Source organism: Spermophilus citellus, assembly GCF_964194105.1.
Source record: "Spermophilus citellus genome assembly, chromosome: 1".
Lineage (NCBI taxonomy): Eukaryota > Metazoa > Chordata > Mammalia > Rodentia > Sciuridae > Spermophilus > Spermophilus citellus.
In genome coordinates this window covers 92,230,756-92,248,359 of record NC_138182.1, presented here as the reverse complement: position 1 = coordinate 92,248,359, position 17,604 = coordinate 92,230,756, and the positions used below count along the sequence as shown (strand labels likewise).

At 47.1% G+C, this 17,604-nt stretch overlaps 2 protein-coding genes across 2 annotated transcripts; both read left to right on the top strand.

Moving 5' to 3' along the window:
- Positions 1–6,920: 6,920 nt before the first annotated feature.
- On the top strand, positions 6,921–7,874 carry LOC308643916 (olfactory receptor 5V1-like; the record flags this gene model as incomplete). The annotated part of the gene is made up of 1 exon (XM_081284391.1): positions 6,921–7,874. The coding sequence occupies one exon, from the start codon at positions 6,921–6,923 to the stop codon at positions 7,872–7,874; it is 954 nt and encodes a 317-aa protein (XP_081140517.1).
- Positions 7,875–15,938: 8,064 nt separating this feature from the next.
- LOC308643871 (olfactory receptor 5V1-like) lies at positions 15,939–16,892 on the top strand (the record flags this gene model as incomplete). Its single annotated transcript, XM_081284244.1, has 1 exon — positions 15,939–16,892. One exon carries the CDS (start codon positions 15,939–15,941, stop codon positions 16,890–16,892), a length of 954 nt encoding a protein of 317 aa, XP_081140370.1.
- Positions 16,893–17,604: the final 712 nt, after the last annotated feature.

Below are 17,604 nucleotides of genomic sequence, written 5' to 3'. Positions count from 1 at the left end.
TTCCCTCCTGAGGTATATGATCAAATTAATAACATTTGCATTCGGGCATGGAAGTCACTTCCAAATAGAGGAGAAGTGTCTGGTAATTTGACCAAGATTTTACAAGGCCCTACAGAACCCTTTTCAGATTTCGTAGCAAGGATGGTGGATGCTGCTGGAAAGATTTTTGGGGATCCTGATAGAGCCATGCCCCTTGTTAAGCAATTGGTCTTTGAGCAATGCACCAAGGAATGTAAAGCAGCAATCGCTCCTTATAAGAACAAAGGCATAGAAGTATGGATGAAAGTGTGTAGAGAGATTGGAGGGCCTTTAACTAATGCAGGTCTTGCAGCTGCTGTCCTTCGGATTGCAAAAGGGGGCAATCCTGCCGCCAGAACATGCTTCCATTGTGGTCAACCCGGTCATATCAGACGTGAGTGTCCCAAAAATGTCAATTTTACTGGACCTCCTCACGGTGGCCCTTCCACTGGCCTTCGATCACCGGGATTGTGTCCAAGGTGCAAAAGGGGGAAGCATTGGGCAAAAGAGTGTACATCAGTGAGGGACATCCATGGACAGCTTATTTCAGCTGGGCCAAAAAACGGCCGACGGGGCCCCCGACCCCAGGGCCCGCAAATATATGGGGCAGTGGAGAATGTCACACCCGAACCCGAGACATGGCCATCTCTACGCCATCCCATGAAACGCGGAGAGCCACTACAGGTGCCGCGGGATTGGACCTCTGTTCCACCTCCAGACTCGTGTTAACACCTAAGATGGGAGTCCAATTGGTGGAAACTGAGTTCAAAGGGCCTCTACCACCTGGCACTGTAGGTTTGCTAATTGGACGTGCATCTTCCATTTTGCAAGGTCTTCATGTTTTCCCTGGAGTCATAAGCCCTGATACTGTAGGGATAGTAAAGGTTATGGTGGAAGCTCCAAAAGGCATTGTGTCCATCTCCCCAGGAGATCGGATTGCTCAATTACTGGTTTTGCCTAGTTTACATGATCATTTCCCTGCAGACTCGAAGTCACGGACAGGGAATGAGATTGGTACCACCGGAGGGAATTGTGCTTATTTGTCACTAGATATGAGTAATCGCCCTACTTTGGAATTAAGCATAGAAGGTAAATCAATTGTGGGCTTACTTGATACAGGTGCAGATCGTAGCATCATTGCACTTAAGGACTGGTCTAAGGGATGGCCAGTGCAGACTTCTGATCAATCTCTGAGAGGACTTGGATATGCCCAGGCTCCTCAGGTTAGCTGTAGACATCTTTCCTGGAAGGACCCGGAAGGACATCATGGTACTTTTCAGCCTTATGTACTTAATTTACCTATCTCTTTATGGGGCCGTGACCTGATGAAAGACATGGGGTTCACTCTTAGTAATGACTATTCCCCAGTGTCCCAACAAATTATGCACAATATGGGGTATAGGCCAGGTTTAGGACTAGGAAAACATTTACAGGGACGTAAGCATCCTGTACAAGGTCATCAAAAGCTTGACAGATTTGGTCTGGGTTTTTCCTAGGGGCCGCTGAGGCTCAAATACCCATAACATGGCTCACCGAGGAGCCTGTTTGGGTGCCTCAGTGGCCTCTTCCCTCGGTTAAACTGGCAGCAGCCCATGCTCTAGTTAAAGAACAACTTGACTTGGGTCACATCCAACCCTCTACTTCTCCATGGAATACTCCCATATTTGTCATTAGGAAAAAATCAGGGAAGTGGCGCCTACTGCATGATCTACGAGCGGTTAATGCTCAAATGCAACCTATGGGGCCCATTCAGAGAGGGCTGCCTCTGCTCTCTTCTGTTCCTCAAGGCTGGCACATTATTGTTATTGACATTAAAGACTGTTTCTTTTCTATTCCTTTACATCCTAAAGACTCGCAGCGTTTTGCCTTTACCCTTCCCTCGTGTAACCACGAGGAACCAGATCAAAGGTTTGAGTGGATAGTGTTGCCGCAGGGAATGGCTAATAGTCCCACAATGTGTCAGATGTATGTAGGGAAGACACTTGTGCCCCTCAGACAAAAGTACTCCTCCATCAAGATCATTCATTATATGGATGATGTATTATTGGCTGCTAAATCAGAACAAACAGTTCATGAGGCCTATGACGACCTCGTGAAGTTGTTAGCACAATGTGGGCTGCATATAGCACCTGAAAAGGTTCAAACAGGAGATTATATTAAGTATTTGGGAGCAACAATTGGGTATGACAAATTACAACCACAAAAAATCACCATACGAACTCAGGATCTTCAAACTCTAAATGATTTTCAGAAACTGCTGGGAGATATTAATTGGATACGAGGATATTTACATATTTCTAATGTTGTACTACAGCCTTTGTATGCTACTCTTAAAGGTGATCCAGATCTTACTTCCCCTCGTAGCCTCACCAAAGAGGCTAGAGCGGCCCTTATGACAGTAGAAGAAGCTATACAACATGCCACTTTATGCAGGCTCCAGAGTGATAAACCTTTTCAATTATGTGTGCTTGCCACTATGCGGCAGCCTACTGGAGTACTATGGCAAGATGGACCTTTGCTATGGATACACCCACATGTATCCCCAGGAAAATCCTTAGAATATTATCCTGATGCTGTTGCAGCATTAGCACTTAAAGGGATTCAACAAAGCATTCAATTTTTCGGACAATCACCTTCTTCTCTTATTATACCCTATACTAAAGCTCAACTTAATGTTTTGTGTGCTACTCTAGATAACTGGGCTATTCTATGTTGTTCGTTTCAAGGGGATATTGATAATCATTACCCTTCTCATCCGTTACTCCATTTTGTTAAGGAACATCCTATTATTTTCCCTAAAGTAACTTCATCCAGTCCAATTCCGGGGGCTGTTAATATTTTTACTGATGGTTCCAAGTCTGGAATGGGAGCTTATGTCATTAATGATTCTCCCCCTGTCCAGCATCAATTTGCTCCTGGAAATCCACAATGGGTAGAACTGCAAATTGTTATTGAGGTGTTTAAACAGTGTTCTTTTCCTTTTAATCTCATTTCGGACTCCATCTATGTGGTGCAAGCACTAAAAATCCTAGAGGCTGTGGGAGCTATTAGTGATGCCCGTAATGTATCTGCTTACTTTAATCAGCTTCGACGGCTTATCTGTAGCCGCACTGCTCCCTTTTATCCAATGCACATCCGGGCTCACACCTCTCTCCCTGGTCCATTATCACAGGGTAATGCCTGTGCGGACTCAGCCACTCGAGGTCAGTTGATCTGTTTGGCTTCCTCCTTAGAAGAGGCTAAATTGTTTCACCAAAATTTCCATGTTAATGCTTTAACACTGCGCAGGCGTTTTTCCATTTCTAGAGCAGATGCTCGGCAGATAGTATTGCACTGTCCCCATTGTGTCACATTTCTTCATCCCCCTACTTATGGAGTGAACCCACGGGGGTTGAAGCCACTGGTTGTCTGGCAAATGGATGTGACACATATACCTGACTTTGGTAACCTCAAGTATGTCCATGTTTCTGTTGATACGTACTCTGGAGTTATTCATGCTTCTGCGTTATCAGGAGAAAAGGCACGTAATGTCATCACTCATTGCCTGGAAGCCTGGGCGGCGTGGGGTGCGCCCACGTCCCTTAAGACTGACAATGGACCTGCTTATACTGGCAGACAATTCACGTCCTTTTGTTCTACTATGGGAGTGCAACTTACTCATGGTCTGCCTTACAATCCTCAAGGACAAGGCATTGTTGAGCGTGCTCATCGCACCTTAAAGGAAACTTTACAAAAACAAAAAGGGGGAATAGGAGCTGGACATACTCCTAAAGAATGCTTGTCCTTAGCTCTCTTTACTATTAATTTTTTGAATTTGGATATTCATGGTCGCTCTGCGGCCGATAGACATGTGTTCCCTCAGCCCTCTGTGATTGGCTATGTTAAGTGGAAAGATGTTCTTACGGGCCAATGGAACGGCCCCGACCCCGTGCTGACATGGGCACGAGTATCCGTATGTGTTTTTCCCCAGGATCGCACGGAACCATTGTGGGTCCCTGAACGCCTGACAAGAAGAGTCCTGACGCCAGCTACTCAGCAACAAGAATTACCACAGCAATCCCGTGATGAGGATCTTCATTCTGCTGAGTGCTCTGGCTCTGGTGCTGATGCCGATGACACAGACGACACCAATGCAATGGTGGGCGGTGGCACGGGCTTGGCCAATGCCGATGCCGGTTCTCGGTAATTCCAGTGTCCTTCCCACTCTTTTCTCTACCTCGTGTGAGATGTCTGCGCCCTGTGCCTCTCCTAGAGGGGACGTGGAACGCATTTACAATCAATCTCAAGTTAATCTCACAGGAGTGTTTTGTTTTAGCCTTGGGAACGCTCATTGTATCCGTCTTAAGACCAAGAATTTGACTAACTGGGACAATCCATTGCAGTCCAGTCAAGTCTCAGGGAGCATTCTCAGTACTGTATTGGGCCAAGTAGTCTCAGGGGAACAATCAGGCTCAGGAACCTCCGTAAATAGCTCTGCTTTAACCATAATTACCTTGGCTAGTATCTCCGAGGTACTAATTCCAATGCCCCCATATTCTAGTGGACTTCCTTATGCCACTCATTTTAAGGCTTCTCCTTACTGTACCCCTAATCTTGGTTTCCCCCCAACATTCACGCCTTGTCAGGATTATTCTTGGGAGAAACGTCAAGTTGCTAAAGGTTTCTCCCTTTCCCCCTCTCTTAAGAGGTATGTTTATGACTTTAGCAACAGTGCCAACTCCTCTACAGGAGTGGGTTGGTCCTGGTTTCAATGGCTGATTTCCAACACAAAGGGGGCTTCAGCTGATATTTCTGCACTGGCTCAATTGCTGGGAGCCAAAAGTTGGTTGGCTAATGTTTCTGGCACTGTTTACGAGAGTGAGCGAGGTAGTAGACTCACATCTGTTTCGTTCAACTCTCTGTTGGATAATGCCACATTGCCCCCTGCAGCGGTTTGTGTTCAATCTCCGTTCTTACTCCTTTTGGCTAATGACACCTCGTCAGAAATGCTGGATTGTTTTAATGTTAATTGTTTCTTATCTGAATGTTGGGATGGTTCTTCGGCTGTAGCAGTGGTTATGAAAATTCCAACCTTTGTTCCAATCCCAGTTATTGCGGACCCTGATAAATTCCCCATTGTTGAGCTACTTAGAGTCCGCAGGGATTTTGGAATCACAGCTGCTATAGTGACAGCCGTGGCGGTATCTGCTGCTGCAGCGGTCGCGGCCGGAGTGGCCATGGCCAATCAAGTGCAGACTGCTGCCTCCGTTAATCAAGTTGTTCAACAAACTTCTATGATACTTGAGTCCCAAAATGCAATTAATCAACATATTTTGTCAGGGATCTTAGCTGCCAACCAAAGAATAGATTTACTCCAAGCTCAGGTAGAAGAATTGGCTGATTTGGTGCTTTTGGGCTGTGTTGATCAACGTGCACATTCATGCATAACCTCTGTCAGATTTAATGATTCCAGGAATGCCTCCCGTATCATCGGAGAATACTTGGCCGGAAATTGGTCCATGGCAGCGGAAGACATGATCCAGTCTCAACTAACCCAGATAGCTGTCTTGAATAGTACCCACGTTGATCCCATAACGTTGGGTCAATTCACTGATTGGATATCTTCTGCCTTTTCCTTTTTTAAAGAGTGGGTGGGGGTAGGCATTTTTGGCGCAATGTGTTGCTTCGGTATGGTTCTCTGCTTGTGGTTTCTCTGCCGCCTTAAGGCCCGCAATGCTCGCGATAAAGCTATGATTATACAAGCACTTGCAGCTTTGGAAACTGGCAACTCACCTCAAGTTTGGCTTGCACAAATTAAACAGTAAACCTTTGACATGGTCGTTGCACCCCAAGTTTTACGGACATTGCACTGGGAACGACATGTCCTTCCTTGTTATTCTCCTAGTGTTGGAAAGCCCTTGCACTCTGCCGGCTTTACTGCCATTGCACACAGATGGGTTTCCACGCTAGTACTTTTCTATCGCTCTATGACCCGTGCCTTTCTTTTAGGGTGTTGCCAACTTGTTTGTCGTTGTATTTCTATGCAGCCACAGTTCAGCCTCAGAGACCTAATCATGACTGGCTGAGTAGATACCATTAAACGCCTTGGCAACAACGAGCTGATCTTGTAGTACCCAGAGACGGGCAACTTTCACGCTTGCACTGCAACCTAAGACAGGGGAATGGGGCCTCCCCAAAGACGGGTAAGCAATGTAAGGGCAGTGAACGACCTAAGACAGGGGCTACTTGATTCCCTTTGACGTGCTATAAACAGAAGGAAAAAACTGCTGGCAGTGGATTCCCCCCGGCCCCCAGGGCTTGGATCCAGCCCTGATTTGTATGCACGTCAAGGAGGCCAGCTCACAGGGCCTTAACAGCTTTGTGGTGTCTGTTTTCATATTCAGCCAATAACGGTCATGTGGGAACGTCCTGACCTGCTTGGGTCTGATGAGGTTCCTGGTTGAAGGCTTTGTATGAGTAATGGCGATTCACCTCTACTCTTGCCTGTTTTGTTTTTAGTAAACGAAAGGGGGAACTGTGGCGAGCCGCTTCTGCGGACTGTGGTCACCATTACAAGATGGCGCTGGCCTTGTGGTGGTCTGTGATAAACAACTCCTTCTTTGGGAGAGTTGGCACATGGTTCTTTGACACCCTACGAGAAAGCTCCACGTGGCAGCTTCGCATTGGGTGTTTGGATACTTTATTAAGGCTGGGAGGGACTTCTGGGAGATTAGAAGAACTCTCGAGAGCTTGAATAAACAGCTGTAAGAAGATTCCCGGTGTTGCGTCTTCCTTGCGGGCAAGGGGGTCGCGACACATGCCCACTGCTTCCCAGAGCTCCCCAGCCCCGGGCTCCCTGCTCTCTAGACATAACCCGGCTTGTTGGCTTCCTTCCCTCCAGGAAGGCCCTGTTCAGGGAGCAGATGGACGTGGGCAACCTCAGCACAGTGACGCAGTTTGTGCTCATGGGGCTCTCTGACCTCCCCGAGGTGCGCTACCCTCTCTTCATGGTCTTTGCCATCATCTACCAGATCACCTTGGTGGGAAACGGGGCCATTCTCTTGGCCCTTTGCACGGAGAGAAAGCTGCACACTCCCATGTATTACCTTCTGGCAAATTTGTCCCTCCTGGACATCTTCTGCCCATCAGCCACTGTCCCCAAGATGCTGCACAACCTCTTGAGCGGGGAGAACAGCATTTCTTTCCTCGGGTGTGCAGTGCAGCTCTATTTCCTGGTGGCCCTGATGGGGACCGAAGTCTTCCTGCTGGCCGTCATGGCTTATGACCGCTACGTGGCCATATGCTTTCCTCTGCGTTATGCCCTCATCATGACCAAGGTGCACTGTGTCCAGCTGGTGTGTGGGACCTGGGCAGCTGGGTTCCTCAACTCTCTCCTGCACACTGTGTCCACCTTCCGCCTGTCTTTCTGCAAGTCCAACCTGGTCAACCAGTACTACTGTGACATCCCACAGGTTGTGGCCCTCTCCTGCTCCTCCACGTACGTGGCAGAGATGCTTGTTTTAGTGGTAGGAGGCACACTGGGAATCAGTGCCTTCCTGACCACCCTGGTCTCTTATGTGTACATCATCTGCACCATCCTCAGGATCCGGTCAGCAGAAGGCAAGCGCAGAGCCTTCTCCACCTGTGCGTCCCACCTCCTGGTAGTCTGCCTCTTCTACGGTACAGCCATCTTCACCTACATGCGCCGCTCCTCCAGCCAAGACTCCCTCTCCAGAGACAGACTCATCTCTATGCTCTGTGGGGTGATCACCCCGATGCTGAACCCCCTCATCTACAGCCTGAGAAACTCGGAGGTCAAGGGAGCACTCACAAGGGTCCTGTGTGGAGGAGCACGTTCACAGCAAGCAGAGCATTAGAACAAAGTGACTCCATGCTCTGCCCAGAGTGAAGTCATGGGAAGAAGTCATAGAATAGTTGCCCCTCAACGTGTACAATCCCTGTCTGTGCACCCACATGTAACTTCAGCTGACCTATCCATTTATGTGTATCTCCATCTCAAAACTTTGGGACCCTAACATTTGGCATCCAATAGTGAACGTCTTGGAGGGGAAAGGAGGACTGTTGATCCTGAGTGGACAGGACGAAAGCTGGTCTATCCTAAGTTCACCTGGACCCTTGCCCACCGTGCATGTACTCATACCTCAGCCTCCACCTGCTCCTGAGTCTGAATCCTAACCATCCATCTATGTGTCTTCCTTCCACCCATTCCCCTTGGCCGTTCACCTGCTCACCCTGCCATTCTCCCTGTTACGGTTTGGATGTGAGCTGTCTACCAAAAGCTCATGTGGGAGACCATAGGAGAGGGTTCAGAGGGGAAATGATTGGATTGTGAGAGCCCTAACCACCTCAGTGAATCAATCACCTGATGGGATTAATTGAGTGGTAACTGATGCAGGTGGGTGTGGCTGGAGGATTGGGGCACTGGGGCCGTGGCTTTGGGGTATATATTTTTGTCTGGTAAGTGGAGTCTCTCTCTCTCTCTCTCTCTCTGCTTCCTGGTCATCATCTGCCACACTCTTCCACCATGTGCGCCTGTGTGACTTTGTCATCATGCTTTCCCCATCCCCGAGTCTCAGCATTTTCATGGACTGTGACTAGAGAGCTGTCATTTCTGCTTCATTCTGTCCTTCTGTCATCTGTAGAAACAGGACAGCTTTCTTTCCAGACTACTACTTATATTAATTACACCACTTTGGGTCTGCAATTATTTATTTTTTAAAATACTTGTTCCAATTCTGAGAATCCCAATTATGTCCCAATCAGCCTCTTCTCAGAAAAGTAAATTAGCAGCATGACTCTTATGAATGACTATGGAAGTTCCACAAAAGAGAAAAGTAGACTACTTGTTATGGTTTGGAAATAAAGTGTCTCCCTGAAGTTCTGGTGTACGATTGTGATGTGTCAACCCAAAATAAAATTTAACAATAAAAAAATGCATTGCAAAGTATCCTGTGTTCTTTGCTTGGAAGAATTAATATGGGGCGAGATCCAAGATGGTGGGCCGAAGGGAGGCAGCATTCTGTGTCGCTCCCTGACTTAGGTCTCAAGTAGTAAGAATACTGCTTCTCTGCAAGCAATATTCCTGCTCCCTGACGGGAAACACGGCCACCATGCCCATACAGGGCTCTAGGCCTCCATATCAGAGTAGGTCTCCCAATTACTGGCCCACACAGGACTACTGGGCAACCAAGTGGGACCATCAGCACCCGCACAGAACTCTCAGCCACTCACCCGAGCAGAAATCACTGATGCCACTCCCCCTCAGGACACCTGGCAGCTTCTCACATGCAGGAATCTGGCCACCACTCCTGTGTGGACCCCCATCTACCAACGTGGGGCTGCCCCATCACAGCAGAGATAGTCCCCTACACGTAGTGGCCTGCTCCCAAGAACTTCCCACAGGCTCTGAAGTCAGCCAACAGCCACACACTTCACACCACAGAGTCATTTCTGAACTCGTCGTCCGATGCCATCATGGCTCCCCCCACATACCCCGACAGCCCACTGCTGAAAGCAGGCGCCTCCATCTTGGGTCACCTTCATCACCATCTTCAGTAGGGGCAACTCCCAGTTTAGAACTCTGGCTGGCCAGGGACCCAGTTTCTACTCAGTTTCTTCACCATTCAGAGGGTGGAGATACCAGTTAACAACAGACGACCCTCCCCTATTGGATGAGAAGGGAAGCAGGAAAGATACTGATCTCCACCAAACAATCCCTGTGTCTTCCTTCAAGATTTTTTTTCCTCTCCCTCTCTATTCTCCCACCCTCACATCCCCAACATATGTGAAACCAAGTGCTTTGCATGAATTAGGATACCGCAGACTGGGACTTCTGACTAGCATATTACACCTGTGTAGTATACTCTTTATTTCTTTTTTCCCATCAGTTTCTACTATCTTAACATTTTTATTTTTCTTAATATGAATGTGTGTTTGTTTTATGTACTCTTCTGTCTTCCCACTTACTTGACTACCCAAATTTACTTCCTCTCCCTTCTCCTGCTACTAACCTTCCTCTTTAGATTTTTCTTTCACACTTCCTAAGATACAACAACTCTATCTCCTCACCCCCTACCTCCTCAGCATATCATCCTACTCCTCGCCCCTGGTTCTTTGTCCACCATCAGAAACTGTAAACCCTTTTACAAATCTACTGAGTATATTGTAGATAACAATTGAATTCACCATTTCTGGACATTGTGACCAAACTGTAAGTGTCTTAATGGCAAGCATCAGTTTTTAGGGTGTATATTGTTTATATTGGGATCTGATAACACTGTCCTTCACCTCAAAGGAGAGGTATCCCTACAGGGAATAAGCCTATAGGGTAAAAGAGTAACATCTAAGATCCACAGAGCTAGAAGGGAAGACACACAGCAACATGAAAAGACAAGGGAAGAGAGTGCCCCAAACCAATCAAGATGCCACGTGATTTGAACCCATGGCCAGCACAGCAGAAGGAATGACAGAGAAGGAGTTCAGGATTACATAATTAAAATGTTCTGTGAATTAAAGGAAGAATTAATATTGTTAAAATTACCATATTTAAAAATCTGCAGATACAATGTAATCCCTACAAATTTCTAATGTCATTTTTATAGATTAAATTTTATATAAAACCACAAAAACCTTGAGAAGCCAAGGAAATTATGGGTAAAAATAACAAAACAGGAGGAATAACACAAAGCTGGAGTTAGTTTAAGGAAAAAGTTCAATTTTTTTGTTGAGATCAATTGGAAAGTGTGGTGAGTATTGCTAAAATTTGAGTTTTATGTCTTCCAATATTTCTTTAAATGTCCCCTTCCAAAGGTTAAATATTTGACATGATAGATACTTTAGCTTGATCTAATTATTCCATGTTTTATTGAAAATAATAAATGCGTTATATCTAATACTATAACTACCATGAATTATTATTATCATTAAATTTATTCAAGTATATGAATAAAAATTAATGCTAATTGTGATTCAAACACACCAGAAGTGATGAAAGAGTAAGAAGCAGACACCGGCCTCGAGGTCAGAAGCTGTGACTGCGTGGCCCTTACACCAGCCCAAAACTGGAATCAAGCAAAATAACCCAGAACACAGCAATTCCCTGCAAGTAATCAGAAAAAGCCGGGGTGGGGGGTTTCGACAAACAGCCTAAAAGTAACCGTTCTAAGGACAATAAGTGAGATATATTTAAACACACTTGTGGATAACTGAACATTGTCAGGAAAACAGAATAAACCTTAAATAGATATGCAAAAGAGAAAGAGGAAAAGACCAAAGCAGATCACTAAAAAATCGACAGGCAATAAATACTGAGGAGTAGAAAGATGTGGTCATTGCAGGAGAACATGGTGGAGAAAGGACAAGTGTCCACTTTGCTTAATTACCTGGAGCAGGCCTGGGGAAACTGACCGTGAGCAGACAGATGGACGTATTGAGACCTGAGCTCTGTACGGCACCATTATAGAGGTGGAAGGAGAGGACGCCCTAATGGTCAGGGCAGCAGGGTGATCCTGTGCCTTGGACACCACAGACTTTGGATTACAACCGTCTCTGGAGACAGCGTCTTTCTGTCCCGACAGAAGGCTCCTGTCAAGAGGAGGCACAGCAATTTTAAATACACATGCACCCACTACAGGAAAGGGCTGTGTAGGAACATGGACACACCTGAACACAAACGTCAAGAGCAGTGAAGTAAAGGTCGGCGCTCAGACTGGACCTGGGTTGTCCCAGGGCCTGCATGGTAAAAGCCTGGGCTGCAGTGTGGCCTGCTTGGGTAGTGGAGAAGGGCCAGTGGAAGCAGGGTCACCACCCTGGACATGCCCTGAAGATGCTGGCCCTGTCCCTTCCTGCATCCCCATGCTTCCCAGATGCTAGGAGTGAGCAGATTCGACCACCTCAAGCCCTGCCATGATGTACCTCACCACAGGCCCCGAAGCCACAGGGACAAATGACCACTGGGGAAAGCTCCTACACCAGGAGCCAAAACAAAGCCTTTCTCTCGTTAAGCTGATTGACCGCCAGCATTTGACGGCCAAGGAAAGCCAGCTGACACGGGAGGGACTTTGCAGTAGAACCTTCTTTCCGTTCAGGAAGACCATCTGGCCATCTGGCCTGCGGAGAGCAGAGGCACCCAGGGGGAACCACAGACCATTCCACTCAGGAGCGGCAGAACCACCCTCTTCTACAAGAACATCCCTTCTGAAAAGCTGGAATAACTGTACGGGAATGTCCATGGCAGCTTGGGAGACTCTTATCACAACCCTGGCTTGTGAGAGAAAGAGGTACCAAGAGATCCCAGTGTGAGACCTGAAGAGAGAGGGAGTGTCCTGAGGTCCAGTCCAGGAGCGTTCCCAGGCCGACGCACACATGTGGCGCCCATGCAGCGCACCCCATTTTGATGGGAATCAGGCTGCTTCAGGTAGAAGCTGTGTCCGCGCATCCGTGGCTCCCTCCCCATAGAGCAGACAGAAGCCGTGGGGACTTGTATTTCTGTTCCTTTTGATGTTTGTGTCTGACTTGGTCCTGTTGAGTCTGAAATGAGTTATTGAAACAGTGAAATGGGTTAACATTTACTTGTTGCCCTCACCACATTCAGTCATTGCAAACGCTCTCTACCTATCATCCATTTGTCCTTCAGTCATCCGTCTGCCATCTATCTGACTTTCAGACAAAGATTCTTCTATTGCTCAATCAATACCCAACTAGGAAATCAAGTTGGGGTCACCATTGGAACGGGGTGCACTAACACTCACGGGTCTGACCCTGCACACGCAGGTGTCGTGTGGGTGGCACACAGCTTCACAGAGGAGACGTGGAGTGGTGCATGGACAACGTGTGGAGTTTGCCATGGAGCTGCACGTGTGTCAGTATCTGATGATATAATCCTACTTTGGAGGGATGATTGCTATGAATACAGACACCTTGACAACTACACTCTTTGCTCTTGATGACAAGTGCATTAGCAGGAAATGTCTTGCTTTACCTCACCCAGGACCATCATTAGAATCAAAGATGGCACTCACAGGATTTAGACTCATTTTTAAACTTCCTGAGATTGATTATCTATGAGTTTCTGTTAGTCAGTTGGTTTCAATTTGGATCATGTGCAAGAGAAGAGTATTCCCCCTAGGGTCATTATCGTTACTGTCATTTTTCCTAGGGGAAAAGGGGTGCAATATAAGCCAGGCTAAATTCCTGACTGCATCCAAATGCAATCTATGAGTTTGCATTTCTTTCCTGATGTGATGTGCTGTCCAGATCATCTGGCCTCCTGGTTGAGTATTTTTATGGGTAATATAACCTCCTACAAAAGAATACTTAAATGTCATATTGCCTTGATATGCATATGGTAAAATAAGTAATTTTAATTGCATGAAGTTTAGGTTATATGTGGGCTATTTGTGCTTCATGATTTTCTTCTCTTGTTCTCTAGCTAGTGGAAACTTGAAATAACTTTTGTGAAGAGAAAAGCTTCCTGTGCGGTGTACGTGCCTTGGGCCATAGGCAGAGGGGTAAGTCAAACACTGGAGGGTGGGACATCTGGGTGATTTCCCAAGGAGATGATGCCCGCCAGCCCCCATGTGGGTTCCCATGGTGTGTGTGACCAGGCGGCCACCTAGAGCACCTATAAGGCTGCATTTCATGAGCACTCTTCTTAATCTCTAGTCCATCAACTCCTGATTCCTCACATTGACAAGGAAGGTTCTGGAACTTCTTCCTCAGCAAAACACTGAAAAAATATGACTCTTATTTTTCTAATTAGATGGCTGATTAAACAGGATTTAATTAAGTTTAGTAGAAGGAGATTGCTACTCCAAACACAAGTTCCCTCACCACATGAGCAAATTCTACGTACCACATGAGCAAATTCTACGTTCCACATGTCAAATCAGGAAATTTTATTGAGTTTTAAACAATCAAGTGCAAAATTTAATGAAAATGCAACAGTTTTTGGAGGATAATTGTTGATTATGTAGCTTTGAGGAAGGAACGGAGTGTGTTATCAGTCTGAATGATACTCATTCCTCATAGTGTTGTTTTTTTTTTTAAAGTCAAATTTGCAAATGTAAAAAGAAAATGAGTAACTATCTTGGAAGTTAGTGTTCACTTTCTCAAGTTACTGCTCCCCGGGTTAGAAAAGTGCCTTATTTATTCACTTAAATGTACTAATATGGCCAGGCTGTCAGAGCCTCGTTTGGGGGTTCTTCCTGCCAAGGAGGATATAAGCCACCTGAGAAATTAAAGCCTAGAATAATTGGTGAAGAACAAAAGACAAGATCAGAAAGACAGATTCACCAGGGGAGTCCCTGATAGGTCCAGTCCACAGAGGAGCTGGAGCCAGACAGTTAGGAATGGCTCCCATGTTGACTGATGGGGCACATCAAAGGCAGGGATAAGGTTTCAGGGTGGAGTCTTGCTTCCTTAGGTCTTGCAGTCCGCAGGTTGATTGGCATCTTGGCCGGTCACACCCATCTCAGAGGGGCTGTGCGGCTACAGCAGGTCACCCCATCTCCAGTGCTATGTGGGACCTTTGGCAGAGCTGAGGGGGAAGTTCACCTGCACCAGGCAGTCTATCCCTGTGGGGGGCCATGGGACATTCCAGTGCCAGACCCATCCCCTCACTGGCTGTGACGTGCAACACAATCCACACTCAGCCCATGGATGGTTCTCAACATACAAGTACGTTTTAAAGATATTCATACATAAAGATGCAGACAGGAGTTTTAAACTTGGTGGAATTGAGAGCATTCCAGACCTAAGAGTTGAGATGACAGGTAGCTTTTCCCTGAACCATTCTCTCCCTCATTACACATCCCGCCTCAGATGAAGAACAATCACTGCCAATCCATGACTTATAACAATTTTCTTCCCTAGGTTTTGATTTTAAGATATCACTAAAAACTGTTTTGTTTTGTTTTTTCCCAAAGAACAGTGTTAACAAACCTGGTGTTACTTGAGGAGGGAAAAATAGAACTCTTGCAATTCTTACCCAAGTCTTTCAGGAAATAGAAAAGCAGACTGAAAAGCATTTCTTGCCAGGTAGGAAACGTATCCTTGTGTCTAAGTGGTAACACCCATGTTCTCTGAGAAAGAAAGCATTCCCAGCTGCCACCCGGCTAAATAGATCATATGAGGACCAGAGAAAGTAACTTTTGGATTTTATTTTCTGACCAGTTTTATCTTTGAATTTTCCACTGCATGCATGTAGTGTTAGAGGGAAAAAATCCACAGGGCTTACTTGTGGCATTGAACGAAGCTTCCTGTAAAGAGGCGGTGACTGGGCTTCTGTGGGCCGGGCAGGGCCATGCTGACCCGGGAGGCTGCTCTGGAAGTTGTGTGGGGATGCTCCTGCTGACTTCTTCCAGGTCTGGGTACTTCTAGTGCAATCCACTTCTTCAGCTCATGTTTCTCCATATGTCTGCTGATTCTGATTTAAGTGCACGTATCAATGATTGCACCCCTAATCAGAATGATAATATATGAGACATAGACACCTATAACAGGTAATATGAATGTCCAGGACATTCTAAGGAATCTAGTACCAAGGATAGTACCACCCAGGGCAGCACGAGGCAAGTGTCCCAGCAGAAGACAGAGCCCTGCTCAGAGCTCGCTCCACTGCGACTTCAGGGTGGTGAAGGCTGGCACCAGAGTCCCCAGGTGCTCAGGCAGCGTCCTCTGGAAAAGGAACCTAGCAGGACTATTTCAAGAAATGGCAAGAGTACAGCTGTGTCCAACAGGTGTTTAAATAGCTGCACCTCCTGGTTCAAATAGCTACACCTCCTGGTCAGTAGGGCTGACAGGTCATGTCCACCACATGCCCACTGCTTCCCAGAGCTCCCCAGCCCCGGGCTCCCTGCTCTCTAGACATAACCTGGCTTGTTGGCTTCCTTCCCTCCAGGAAGGCCCTGTTCAGGGAGCAGATGGACGTGGGCAACCTCAGCACAGTGACGCAGTTTGTGCTCATGGGGCTCTCTGACCTCCCCGAGGTGCGCTACCCTCTCTTCATGGTCTTTGCCATCATCTACCAGATCACCTTGGTGGGAAACGGGGCCATTCTCTTGGCCCTTTGCACGGAGAGAAAGCTGCACACTCCCATGTATTACCTTCTGGCAAATTTGTCCCTCCTGGACATCTTCTGCCCATCAGCCACTGTCCCCAAGATGCTGCACAACCTCTTGAGCGGGGAGAACAGCATTTCTTTCCTCAGGTGTGCAGTGCAGCTCTATTTCCTGGTGGCCCTAGCTGGGAGTGAAGTCTTCCTGCTGGCCGTCATGGCTTATGACCGCTACGTGGCCATATGCTTTCCTCTGCGTTATGCCCTCATCATGACCAAGGTGCACTGTGTCCAGCTGGTGTGTGGGACCTGGGCAGCTGGGTTCCTCAACTCTCTCCTGCACACTGTGTCCACCTTCCGCCTGTCTTTCTGCAAGTCCAACCTGGTCAACCAGTACTACTGTGACATCCCACAGGTTGTGGCCCTCTCCTGCTCCTCCACGTACGTGGCAGAGATGCTTGTTTTAGTGGTAGGAGGCACACTGGGAATCAGTGCCTTCCTGACCACCCTGGTCTCTTACGTGTACATCATCTGCACCATCCTCAGGATCCGGTCAGCAGAAGGCAAGCGCAGAGCCTTCTCCACCTGTGCGTCCCACCTCCTGGTAGTCTGCCTCTTCTACGGCACAACCATCTTCACCTACATCCGCCCCTCTTCCATCCAACATTCCCCTGCCAGAGACAGACTCATCTCTATGCTCTATGGGGTGATCACCCCGATGCTGAACCCCCTCATCTACAGCCTGAGAAACTCGGAGGTCAAGGGAGCACTCACAAGGGTCCTGTGTGGAGGAGCACGTTCACAGCAAGCAGAGCATTAGAACAGAGTGACTCCGTGCTCTGCCCAGAGTGAAGTCATGGGAAAACGGTTTTCTCTCAAGATTTGGGGTAAAGCTCTGTACACACAGAAATTCATAGACATACATGTAGGTGCACCTTTAGCTGTACATATTTATGTATCTCATTCTTTATTAGGAATTAAAATTTGTCATCCAAAATTAGAATTCTTTGACGTTCTAATGGACTGTCTGCTACCTTTCCTATGCCCATCCCATATCCAGCCTGTCTGAGCCCTAACAGAGTTAGACTATGTCATCTGTCTTATTTCCTTTTTTAATCAACATCCAACCGTCTCTCTGTAGATCTTCCATTTAAACTCCTCATTTCTGTATTTTTAGCTGAAAATGGACAAGCTGTGGCATGAACACTTAGGAGGTTCTAAGTGAAGTTAAGGTGCACACACATGTGTTAACTGAGCTGCATCCTTACACAGCCCTCTCCTCATCGCCCTGCACTGTCCTGTGGTGGGAGCTCTTGACACGGACTTGCGTGACGAGTTTGAAATGCGCGCTGTGTTACTGGCCATGCTCATCATGCGCTGCAGCAGGTCTCGGGGACAGGAATACCTGGCCTGTGTGTTGAGGCTCCAAGCCCTGAGCACTCATCTACCACTCTCTCCCTCCCTGGTGACCCACCCTCCTCTCTCTCCTTTCTTTGAGTTCAATTTATTCAGGTTCCACGTGTGAGTTAAGA